This window comes from Astyanax mexicanus, chromosome 7, assembly GCF_023375975.1.
Source record: "Astyanax mexicanus isolate ESR-SI-001 chromosome 7, AstMex3_surface, whole genome shotgun sequence".
Classification (NCBI taxonomy): Eukaryota; Metazoa; Chordata; class Actinopteri; order Characiformes; family Acestrorhamphidae; genus Astyanax; species Astyanax mexicanus.
In genome coordinates, this window is record NC_064414.1 from 42,282,815 (window position 1) to 42,295,956 (window position 13,142).

The 13,142-nt window shown below is 37.6% G+C and overlaps 1 protein-coding gene across 7 annotated transcripts in view; it reads left to right on the plus strand.

Annotated features, from left to right (window-relative positions):
* usp54a (ubiquitin specific peptidase 54a) overlaps positions 1-13,142 on the plus strand; it is a 62,334-nt gene that overhangs the window by 17,727 nt on the left and 31,465 nt on the right. For all 7 annotated transcript variants that reach the window (XM_022684578.2, XM_007258746.4, XM_007258748.4 and 4 more), the window contains exon 2: positions 8,442-9,042. In XM_022684578.2, the coding sequence (XP_022540299.2) occupies positions 8,896-9,042 (147 nt within the window). In that variant the 5' untranslated portion in view covers positions 8,442-8,895. The remainder of the gene's footprint in view (positions 1-8,441; positions 9,043-13,142) is intronic.

Genomic DNA, 13,142 nt, shown 5'->3' on the forward strand with positions numbered 1-13,142 from the left:
GTGGCACGATATTTCAGAGTATAATATCGTGATATATGATATGGCACACCCCTAGTACCTACTACTGTCTACTTAATTTAAGTCTTTGAAACCTCCTTTCACGAAAACATTATAATACTTAAGAAATAAACAATAGTCAAGATAAATCAATGCTCAATTTTATTTGCATATAGCAAAATAAAAACATGACATCCCTGTCAAACATAAGCCAATATAACTATTACCAATAAAAAATAACTTAAAATTAGGATAGAAGCAGAGCTTCTTAGTCTTTTGTAAACAAATTTAACAGATCAAAACAAAAGTGTTCCAACTAGGATAAAGAACACAAGAAGCCTTTATACACATAAAAGCAACAAGATTTCCCCGTCAAATAAACAAACCTATAGGCTTTATCAACTATAAATAACTTAGTTACAATATAAGCTACAAAAGTGCTTCAGCCAAAATACAACTCTTTAACATACAACATAAAAGGAACATGATATCCCCGTCAAATAAACAAACCTAAAGGATTCATAAACTTTAAATAACTTAAATAACTTACAACATAAGCTATAAAAGTGCTTCAGCCAGTATAAGGAAAATATTGTATGTAGTGGAACTGATTGAGGTGGTGGAACAGATTAGATGTTTTAACGTTACCGCTGCTGGTCGGCTCCACTCTCCGGCACAATTTGCAGCAAACTGAAGTTTAGCAGACCTTCGAGAGTCGAACCAAATCCTCACCACTGAATTAGACCTCCCTCCTTCAATTAATCACTTGTGGAAGCGGCAGGGGCATTCATTTTGCATCAAAAATGTCCCGCGCTGGGAGCCAAGAGGACCCGCGGCTGACAAAGCGGACCCGCAACTGACCGCTGACCGAGCGGACCCGTGGGCGGACCGAGCGAACCAGAGGCGGACCGAGCGGACCCGTGGGCGGACCCGAGGCTAGGCTCGGTTCCGTTCCGTTCCGTTCCACTCCAGCGCGGAACATTTCAGATGCAAACCGAGCCTACCTTAACCTTGGATCCGCTCGTGCCGGCTCCGTTTGGCTCCAGCGCGAGGCATTTTAGATGCGTAGCGGACCCGAGCCTAGCCTAGCCTAGCCAAATCTAGCCTAGCCTAGCCTATCTGGCTACGTGCCTATGTGATTACGTCATCACGCACAGAGATAGTCCAGCTACGGAAGCTGATTGTGTTCAGCTGTGCGGCGAGCTGACGCCAGTAAAACGCATGTCCGTGACAGATTCTGTAAATAATACATATCGATATACCACAAAAATGATATCACCGTTATTGAAACATTTCTTATCGCGATAAATACCGATATCGAATTATTGTCCAGGCCTAAATGGTGGCAAGGAAAATCACCCTCACTGCTGCAGGAAGAAAGCTTGGGAGAAACGAGGGACTCATCGGGGGACCCATTCTCATTAGATCAATGCTACTTCTAAATTATAAAAAAACAACTGTAGAATCCCAAATGTCTGTAATGTTCAGGTGTACTGATACCATAGTAGGGATCGTATGTTAGTATGTAAGATACCGGGTAGTAATAGTAGTATCCTGAGTTGGAGAAGTCATTAATTAATTACATTAATACTGGGTTGGGGTACCTTGAGTGCAGAGCATTATTAGGACATCTATTGTTCTTGGAGCAACACAGCTAAAAAAAAAAAAGGACATACCTGTTAGTTTATTCTAGTTCATCCACTGAACAACCTATAAAGAGACAGCATTCTTCACAACTAGCTCAAAAGTCATTGTTGGGATCCCATACACCCATTTTAGCAAGAAAGGGAGACTCCATATCCTTTGTTCACGTATTCTTACTCCTCCTATTCATTCTTCTGTTGACTTTTCTTGTGTAAAGTTGGTAAAAGGGTCTTCAGACAGCCATTTTGTAAAACTGTGGAAGCTTTTTGATAAAGAATTAGCTCAAAATTGTGGTAACTAATGCAAATCAGTTCTATCAATGTCTAATATTTTTCATGTTTGTTGACAATATCATTGTTGAGCCCACTCAACATATCTCAACAGTTGTTAAGATTTTTAGGTTTTAAAGATCTGATCATTGCATCTCTGACCTGCCAAGTAGACACTTGGAGATCAGTGGTAGTCACATGTTTAATTGCATTGTCATGGGATCTGGCTAAACCCACATTGGGGTCAGCTTCAGATCAAAAAGATCCAGCTAACAGGCTTTGGCACACATGAGAGAACAAGCTGTGTGAAGTAAATCCCTCTTTTTCTGCCTTTGCAGACCATCACAGAAACTGTGATACAATTTTGTTCTAGTGTTTCTGTTTTTTAAGAAGATCTGACTTAAAAGACTGATGATATTTGAACAACCCAGAGGACAATTAATTTGTGTTGCGTGGTCCAGGTTATAAGACTTTTCCATACATTGTGTGACAGAGGTAACATTTCTGTGTACAGATATGACTTGTGTGCTAATAGCTTCTGATTGATTTCACTTTTCTTTTCCATCTCTTTTTTGTTTCTCTAGACCTTACTTACTCATGGATTCTTGTGTTGATTTAGTCACTTAATCATTTGTGTTTTAGTGATAAATGATTACAGTATTAAGATAAGTTGCAGTATCATGCATATATTATTTTCTGAATGATTAATGGTTAATAATGCAGTTATAAACTGAAGGTTGTTCTGAGGTCGAAAACTGTTAAGATCAACACACTTGTACTCTGTAGCAGATGTATTGTGTATTATTGTGATTCTTCCCCAGTTCTGATAGTTCTGACATTTATTAAACTTTTTGTAATGTTAATTGATCACTGCTGAATTTAAGGACTTCTGCCTTCATCACAGTTTTTTACTTGATGTGAAACATAAGCATGATGGATCAAACACAGAAACAAGACATTCATTTAACTTTGTGCTCTGCTGAAGATGGTGTTTGGAGATGGGCCTTCTTGTTTATAGGAGTGGTTGGGTTTGTTGCTGCTCGCTCACATTGCTTGTTGTTAGGATATGAAGTTCGTTGAGTTCATTTTTCTCGACTGCCTCTTTATTTGTAGCTGGTTACACTTACCAATGACTTTTTAATGGCTTTTTGGTTGTTGCTAGGTTACAGTCGAGTAACGGCCCATTTGCACAGTACAGTATGTTTGGACCAAAAAAAAACAATTTTTTTTTAACATAGTGGCTGTCACCAACTCTGACATCAGTTTTTGTATAAAACTTCAAATGCCTTCTTAGCTCTGTTAACTGAAAATATGTTTTAGGATTCAGTGTATTGTGATTTAATTTAATTGAATCCTTACTAGGGGTGTGCCATATCGTATTGTAAGCGATAATATCGGCAACATTTTTGAATTTCGTGAACGATATTATACCCTGAAATATCGTGCCATAACACTCACCCCTAATTATCACATCAGGGTACTAACTTTTTGCTGTTTTAAGCAAAATAAAAACTCACTCATTTCCTATTAAATATCTACTAGAGACAGATTTGATCTGTCCAGTATCATTTATTTTACTTGAATCCTGGATATATGGAGATATTTGGAGTGCATTATTATTAGTAGTATCATGACATTTTAAATAATTGACTTGTGTTAAATCTGCTAATATTCTTGTTTTATTTAATATCCTAATTAGAGGTGTGCAATATCATATCGTATACAATAATAAAAAGTTTTGTTTTGTTGCAGTAGTGTATTTTTCTTTTTTTGTCATATCACTAAGAGTATCGTTATCGCGATAATAGCATGAAATATTGTGATATTGTTTTAGGGCCATATCGCCCACCCCTAATCCTTACTTTGTTTTAAAAATCAATACAGTGTTGTACATATTTCTTGACAAAGTCATATGTATGCATTTAGGAAACACCCAAAAAACTTTCAGTTACCTACTGAAATACCCTAATAATATATTATGCCAAACTACCCACAAATGCAGTTAATCAAAACAAGCTTTATAGATCATTAATTTTAATAATAATAATAATAATAATAATATGACTTGATAATTATAATGTCCTCTCTCATGACCAACAATTTCCATTCACTGGTCTTTGAAATGACCCTTAGATTGCTCACCACTGATAACAGAACCTGACTACTGTTGATTTGTGTGCATACATTCAACATTTCCTCTGATCTCACAGCTGATCTTTGTGTCATTTGTAAAGCTTCCCAGCACAGTTGATGTGACTGTACCCTTCCACGGAAGATGAATTGCCAGTGTGTTGATGTGTTGCTCTTTAGTGTGTTTTTGTATAGTTTCTTCACCTGAGTAATAAGAATGTAGCCCTTGTCTCTGTATTTTCATTTCTGCTACATGTCTCCACCTCATTCTTTCAAAAATGGCATTGTGTCATGGTCTTTGTGGCAACGGATATGGTCATTCTTGCTGTTGTATCTCTATGGTGAAAAGTAAGCCATGACCCATAATGGCATCTTGTCAAGCTATGCCTTCATATATCTATTGAGAGGGCAGAGTAAGAGACAGTTCTCCAAAACATGTCCAAAACTAAGTAAACACTCATTCTAATGAGTAAATTCAGCTACCTTGCGGCACACCTGTTGTTTGAATGTTACAATGCGTATAATCTCTCTGGCAATAAAAAGAATGGAATAATAGGATGATGGTAGTCTATATGTGTCCATCAATGACTATACACCATATTGCTGAATTAAGTCTTACCTTACATCTTCATAGGCTCTAAATAAGAACCCAGTGGGACATCACACAATTTGCTTACTACCAAATAAAAAAATACCAAAAAACTACCAAATAAATCCTAATAGTTTCTGACGTGGGATGAATAACTCAAATATAATAGCAAATATATAAGGTTCCAGAGGTTAATAGCACTGGAGGAGTAACACTAAACATGGCTTAATTTAGTTTTAAAAAATAGACTTCATGCTTTAATTAAAAAAAATAAAAAATACACGCAAGGGACAGCCACTGCAAAATCACACCTGACAACACTGTAGACAGCATAATCATTAGTTTCTGTACTTGGACTTTGATTAGGAAAATAATTTTTGTTCAGAACTCTAAACGCATCCCAGTGGTATGTTTCCAGTTCACATGAAGTCTAGTGTAGGAAACACAAGGTCTGTCTTCAGGCCTGTCTGACGGCACTGCATATATTCATCCACTTGTCTGTGTTAAGCTTTTGTCCCTGTTGGATATTCTCTCACTGTTGCTTCAAGTGACGTTTTGCCAAGACCAGAAGCTGTTGGTGTTAGACTGGAGTGTGAAGCTGCTCAGTGGTGAGACATTACAGATTTCATTAGTAGTGCACATGTGCTCTGCTAGTGTTAAAAATTTCAGACAGTGGTGTCAAAGGGTGGGCGGGGAATGGATTTTCTCACCTCTGATGGTTTAAACAATCACTCTTGTTCCCAGCAGAGTTTATTAGTCACTGAGTAACCCATTGCCTTCCTGTGGTTCAGTGTGGCTATTTAAAAAGCTCATTTTCCAGCCTGCACTACTACTTCTGTGCTGTAGTAGCATTGAAGTGATTTTCTTTCTGCTCATCTTCTGGTCCAGTGTTCCTGTAGTACATGTGATGTAAGTATGTTCTCTTATGCTGTGGACCAAAAAAACTTTGATTGGACAAATGTGCTCGTAGATCAGTATATTTTGTCAGTGCACTTTTCTTTCCTCTTGGGGTTATGGGTGATGTTTGTGGTGTCGGCAGGATCCAGTGCTTTGGGGAGAATTTGTGGAGTGGCTAGTGTCTAACAACAGCGTTGAGCTGGAGCACAGCCAGACTGAGGCATTAGAGGTGATTAGAGGCACGTAGTGGGCCATTGGAGAAAAGCCTGGCTGCAGTCATCCATACACTGTCATGTTGCATAACTGTTAAGAGCTGCACTCTCATGGGAGCACTAGGAAGCTGAGGGTTTAGCTGTGTCCTCTGCAACAGTTGATGAGTTAATATAAGCTGATCATATGGGTTTGGGGGTGTGTGTTCAAATTTTAAAAGGTGTCATTTTTTGCTGTAAACATATGTGTGTGTGTGAGGGAGGGTGCTGCTGAGTTTTTTCTTGGACATTGCAATTGTTACAAGTTAAATGTTATTTACAGATGACCATTTTTAAGGCCTCTAATGCCATTATTGTTGTTTTTATTTGCTATCAATAAAACAAGCAATTTCCATTGAATTGGTTTGCAGAGTGTTTATTTTCTGACTTTTTCAATAACACTTTATTTATTATGTTATAGCTAATTCAGTTGACTTTTTAATTTTAAGGATGTCTCAGATTTCACACAATCATGGAACCTAAATAAAATAATATTTTTAAATAAATGTAAAAAACCAGCTCACCCTTGTTATTGGGCTGTTTTGCTTACAAATTCATACTGGGCATTATTGAGGTCAGCAAAAAGGTCAGCCTAATAATAGGTCAGGTTAACCCTGAATGGTTATTTTGTAGCTTGGGGGTAGATAGGAACCAAAACAATACTCATTAGTACCCACCCAGAATTAGTGAAAAAACAAAATAGAGCACTTTAAATGTGAAAATTTATCTCATTTAACATTTGCATTTATGAGGGAGAAAAGAAATGCAAGATTGCTTATTTCTTTGTACAATCTGATTTAAACCCAGTACATGCATTCACATTACTTGTAACGCTCGTCACAGAGATGTCTTTTTCATTTTCTGAAATCAACCAAAAAGTATTTAGTGGTGTTTGATAGGTTTGCTGGTGTTGTGATACTGTAGTAGGCTTAGTAATGTGGGTATCCATTAACACCAGACTGATAGAACAGCATACAGTACTGGCATTAATGAGTGTGCAAGCTCTGTAGTTCCATTTACAAATGCGTTTTGTAAAAAGTATTTGTATGCATTGTCCATAGATTCATTTTGTGGTGAACAGTGTTTGTGAACCTAACCTTGCCTTAATCACTTTTCACAAGGGTTACGGAACATGCAGGGTCAGGGCAAAACATTTTTGAGGACGTAGCAGGTTTTCACAGTAAACATTTCTAAGGACAGAGCTAGAAGTATGTATGTGAGACAGAGTGTGAGAGTGTGAACTGTGCTTCCTTACTTGGAACTGTGAGGGAAGCTTGTTTACCAGCATCTTGTGTCTCACCAAAAACCATGTGACCATGCTTGTTTACCAGGATTTAAAGCAGGCCCACAGAGACTTGGAACCATCTGGGAGCAAAGGAGGTCCTAACTGTAGATGAGGCTTTCCCAGCTTGGTTTTCCCGACAGACAGATCTGTGAGCAATAGGCCAGACTAATCCCAGTGTCTGATCAGCCTAATCTGTCGGGCTGACCTGCCACACAATCCACCCCACCCTATGTGCGTGCAGAGCAGAATAGCCCACCTAGAACTTTTTTTTTGTTTGTGGCTTTTGTAATGAGCTTTTGACTGCTGTCTTCTGTTTACTGCACATACATCAAATACAGGCTGTAAGTGTATTAGTTGGAAGTAAAGTTTTATTTTGGCTTCCATTTAAAGTCATTTAGATGTCTTTTCCTGCTGCTGTAAAGTTGCAATTTTGGGGGTCCATGGTGTAATAATGTTTTCAAAGTACTGCAGAACAGTTTCAGATGCCTGATGGAGTAACTCTAGAATAAATACAAATAAAATAAATACTGTGGGTACATATGGTCTCTTAAATGCCAGAATGTATTACATTTGTTTTTTATTTACACATTGCAAAATTAGGGTTAAAAAATTAGGCTAAGAACAATAAACAATATTGAAATTGTACATTAAGTTTTCTATCACAGTTTATAAAGCAAGTCATTGCTGTCATTTAATCTCTTCCTGATTCTTTATCTTTCCATTCTGCCAATTTTCCTTTCTACCACTAAAGTCCTTTTTCCAGGACACTGGAAAAAAAGAATACTTAGAACATTGCCCTGAGGTCCCTCTTTGATGTAAAAGGACATCATGCTTTGATGGAAAAAGAGGAGTTTGTTAAAATTGACTTAAGATGTACTCAATGGTGTTCAGCCTGTTAAACATTCTGCCTCATGACTGGAGGTGAGACCGTCCTAAATTGGATGAATAATACAATTTTGAATGACAGGAAAAATCCCCTGTCTCACCATGATGCACATTTATTGCTTTTTTTAGCTTGACAGTGATTGAGCTGTTTTCAGTGTGACAGTTTTATTATTTCTATGAGTAGTGTCTGTAAGGGGAGTCTGTGAGCTAGGCCTCTACGCTATGGGTCAAACTCACAGGAGTTTTAGGCATGTGTGTAGATTGTGCTGTGTGCAGCTGTGAGTTGGATGGGTGGCAGGAGTTTTGGTAGGTGAAGGGCGCAAGGTTTGTCAGTATAAGGTTGTAGTGGAACATGTTTATTATCCAATAATCAAGGCAGGTTAGCAGCTTTGTGTGAGGTGGCAAAAACACACACTGGGTGTGAGTTCTTTGTTAGTTGAAAGCTGTAATGAATGATTCTGGAAACCTTAATGTTTTTATTTTTTTTTCTTCGTTAGGTCTGCTGAAGTGTGAAGATTCATGCCCAGGTGATATATTTGCAAGAAAGGGAAGGACAAGACTCTTCTACTGCCATTTTGGACCATGGTTCTACAGTGAAGTTCACTACACCTACTGCAAACCCAGGGCCCCTCTCAGCAGAGGCTTGTGACATTCTGCAAACAAGTCCTTGGAGACAGGGCGTGGACGGGAAAAGTGTGAAAAGTTGAGGATGAGTGTGTAAATCAGCCTGAAACAACTGCAGTCAACTTCCTGATTCCTCTCTTCATAATTCCTGAAGCCCTCCTGGAGCCTGTGAAAACTAGAGAATAATGTTTTTTTTGTCTCAAAAGATCAAAAAAGCTCTTCTTTTGGACATGATTTAAAAAAAAAACCTTTGTGTTTTGAGACTATGCACCTGTGGTTACTGGTGTTACTGGAACATACATATATTTGCTGAATGAGATTTCCACAATGTCGTGGAAAAGGAACTACTTTGCATCTGGCAGCAGTGGGCTGCAGGGCATCTTTACCCCACGGACCATGACGTCCATCGCCCCCAGCAAAGGGCTCAGCAATGAACCAGGACAAAACAGCTGCTTCCTCAACAGTGCTCTGCAGGTAGGGAATAACTTTTATACATCCTTTGCTGCGAATATGATGACTCCCAACTAAGAGCTTGACGATAACCTCAGGAGTTGTATCTGGGTTGTTCATTGCCGTCTTTTGGGCAAAATCATTGTTGGAAGGAGTGTGTTGTATATTTATTTCAGTTTTTCTGAGAGCAGAGCTTACACATTTTATTGTATTTTAAATAATTATTTTATTTTTGTCTTGCTTACAGTGATTTGATCTTATTCGCTGAACCTAATTTCCGTTTAAAAAAATTCAAGAGTGATTTCTTGATTTCTTGAGATTTCTTAATAAAACTGGTTTTCTTTTAACTAAATTTATGACAGATCAAAAATACATCTCGACATGACAGCAGTACCATTGTTGCAGCCTTTAACATATAACATATACAGCCTTTGAATGTGTTCTACTGCAATGCTAAATTACCCCATCTTTTACCCAGATTTTAAAGACGTATATTTTGTGTTGCTGAGAGGCTCCAAACCCATTGTAATAATCAGTTTCTGTCTCTGGCTGTTCCATGCGCTTGGTAATTACAGAGAGACCCTGTAGTTTTCCCCAAGCCTGCAGTAGCATTTTTCTTCCATTTTAATTCCCCCGTTCCTTTGCCAAACAGCCTGCTAGAATCCAGTTCTCTGTATTGAGGAATACTTTGATGAATTTCAGCAGTATAATGAAGACCATTCTTTTACTTGGAATAGTATAAAGTAAAGTAATAAACAAAACAGGAAAGGAGCTGTGACAGTTTAATAAAAATAAATAAATAAACATTTGGGGAACAGTAAAAAAAGCTAATGCTGTTTTTAGCAATAAAGCCTCTTAGTTATATTTTAACATTTAGTACATTACTAACAGTATACACTATGTTTTATAGTTTATGAACAAGCATCATATTTTTAGAGATACAATGTTTTATTTAAATATTATATCATATTTAGAAAAAGGATTTTTCACCAATACCAGACACACCTCTGTGTTGAGTTCTGAAGCTCAACACAGCACATCACTGACCATGCATGAGCCCAGCCAGTTATTATGTACATGGCCACACTAAAACACATAAAAGTGTTCCTGTTTTCTAATTAAAGTAAGCTTGCCTAAAAGAAGACAGAACTACATGAGTGGTCACACTGATCTGGAAGAGAAATATATGAAGTTCTTTCATAGACCCTTTCGTCACAACAGTCAGATGGACTGGATTAAATACAGATGTGAAGGCTATGGCTGTGACTAAATGTCAGCCATTGTCCGCCAATTTTTTCTGAGTGTAATTTGAGCATGAATTTGAGGGCACTATAATCTCCCATAATTCATTTGCAATATTTTATGAGCAGCGTAGCTCACTATATGAGCTGGATCAGCACCACCATGCATTGTGAGTCTCCTATGTTACTAAACAACAGATGTTTTCTACCATGTAGTTTTTTAAGAGCAGGTAATGTTGCTAAGCAACAACAAAAAAATTACATGAACAGCATACGACTTTATTAACATTATTTCAGAATACAGTTTGTGTGTAAGGATATGAAGAATGATAATGTTTGAAATAGTAAAATAATGTAATCCTGGTTACTTTTAACCAAGTTTCTGTAACATGGTTTTCACAAGACTGTTCTCAGTAGAGCACCATCCCTCCAGAATGCAAACCATTTCCATACCAGCAAACTATTCACATTATTTTTCTGGAAAAAATCACACACACACAGGCACGATATTACAACATGACAATTATGGTCATTGTATAAAATAGTTTTTACTATATTGATAATTACAACATATTGGCTTGCCCTATAAATCACTAAACTAAATGGTTTCTCCCTATATAGTGCAATACTACTAATGAGTAGGGAGTATGTATCCATTATGGTCAAGGCCAAGGACTTGCATGTACGAATCGCTCAATAAAAAAAGTCTTAACAGCTGGTTGGCCTTCTGTCCCTGTCATGATCATTTGGAGCATCATGAGCCTTGAATAGCCACAAATGGCACAAGTTGAAATAGAGGGAGCTTAGTGCTTTGCCCCTAGCTCTTCTCTCATGCGTGAGCAGCACAGCATACAGCTCGCCTGACTTTTTGTTCTCTGTGCTCAGTGGTGCCTACTATAGACTAAGTGATGACTCAAACCCCGTCTGCAATAGACCCCACAAACAACTGTCAGTCTAATGCTGGGCTGGACAATAATTACGCTGCAAAGCAACCTGCCATTAGGTCCCATCTATTTTTGGATTACTGTATAATCAGCTATATGGAAATAAAGCAGCTTTAGCTGGCTGATAGTACCTCCAAAGCTGCAAATTAGCGTCAATTATAGCAGGGGGAGGAGGGGGGTGAACCGCTCTATTGTATTGTCTGCTACTTTGAGGCATGACAATATGTCGAGACAGCAAATTGAGCACCCGGGGGCGAAAACAGTCATTTCTTTGTCTGGAATTAAATGTAGTTATTTAACAAGCTCTATGTTAAAGCAATGTGTTAATACTTTTGGATGATTGTCTGCCCGCCTGCAGAAGACCTGTGTGATTACATCTAGAGGCCAATAAAAAAAAAAATCATGCTGAGAGTCAATGCCATAATCAGGAATTGCCAGAGTGGTATGAGGGAGTTTCCCCAAGACTAGCTGTTTTTTTATTTACAGAAATGCACTTACATGTAAAATTACTAGAGATGGACCGATCAGTGTTTTTGGGGCCGATTCCGATTGCAGACTAGATACGTCGCATAGGCTGCATACCCCCTTTTTTGCGCCACTGCCTTAACTCCCAAATCGGACCAGCTAAAATCAGAGGAATATCGCCCGATCGCCAATACCGTATTTTGGCTGAAAATCGTCCGATACCGATACACTGCCGATCGATCATTCCATCTCTAAAAATGACCTTTTTTCACAAAAAAACTGCCAATTCAAGTTGCTTAATTTATGAAAGAGGACTTTTGTGCTTATGCTTGATAATAACACTGTTACAAACTCTGTTTGTGTGCTGTAGACACAGGATAGTTTCATGTAACACTGTATACATTAGGCATTTGTTTTGAATTTGAATATGTGGCTTTAAAAAGACGAGTACTTCAAAATATCTGCAAGTCATCAAATTGCGTTCATATAGTAATCTACCAGTGTAATTCACAGGCTGTTATTGTCAAACATAGCACAAAGTTTCTTTTGGTGTTAATCAGTGATTATTTTTTTAAATATTATATTTAACTATAAAATCAAATATTTGGTATTGCTGTTCTGGAAGTCAGAAATAAATTATTCACATTTACAGGCAGACTTCCTTTGTTGGCTGTAGCGGGTGTTTGGTGTTGCAGTGCAGTTCTCTCTAGAAATTTTACTGTGCTGTGAGTAGGGTTGCGGACTGGATGTGAAAGACGCCATTCATTTACATGTGTTAATTTTCAAATTCTGACGTGCCTGTTTTTCATGTGTTAAAACCAGACTCAGAAATAAATCCCCTCTATCTGGTTATATACCAACTTGGCAGTAAAACGGACGTTTACAACAGTTGTTGATCAGACACTGACCCAGGCTCAGTTTATCAGATATTAAATAATTTAAACTTAAATAATTGTACTGAATAGTTTAAACACAGGATCTTTACTTCTTAGAGGACATGTAATGTGTGACACGTGTGTGTGTGTGTGTATATATATATATATATATATATATATATATATATATATATATATATATATATATATATATATATATATAATTATATACACCCTTAATGACCTTAAGAGTAGTGGAAAAACCTGGTTTCCTTCACCTAATGGTGTACAGTTTATTTTTTTTAAGGAGACATTATCTATATAGTTGTTCCAGGTTTCTACAATAAATAGTTAATTGAACAAAAAACCTTTGTTGTAATTTCTTTAAGGGTCAGTTTAATAATATATGTAACAAACTGTGATACCGTGATAACCGTGATACCGCGGTATTTTCTGAGACGGTTATCATACCGTGAAAATCTCATACCGTTGCAACCCTAGCTGTGAGTAGATAATTGGTCGGGTTCCCAAAGAGAAGTATTGCCAATAGAATAGGACACATTGGAACAGAGAATGAATCTATAAGCACCATCCTTAAT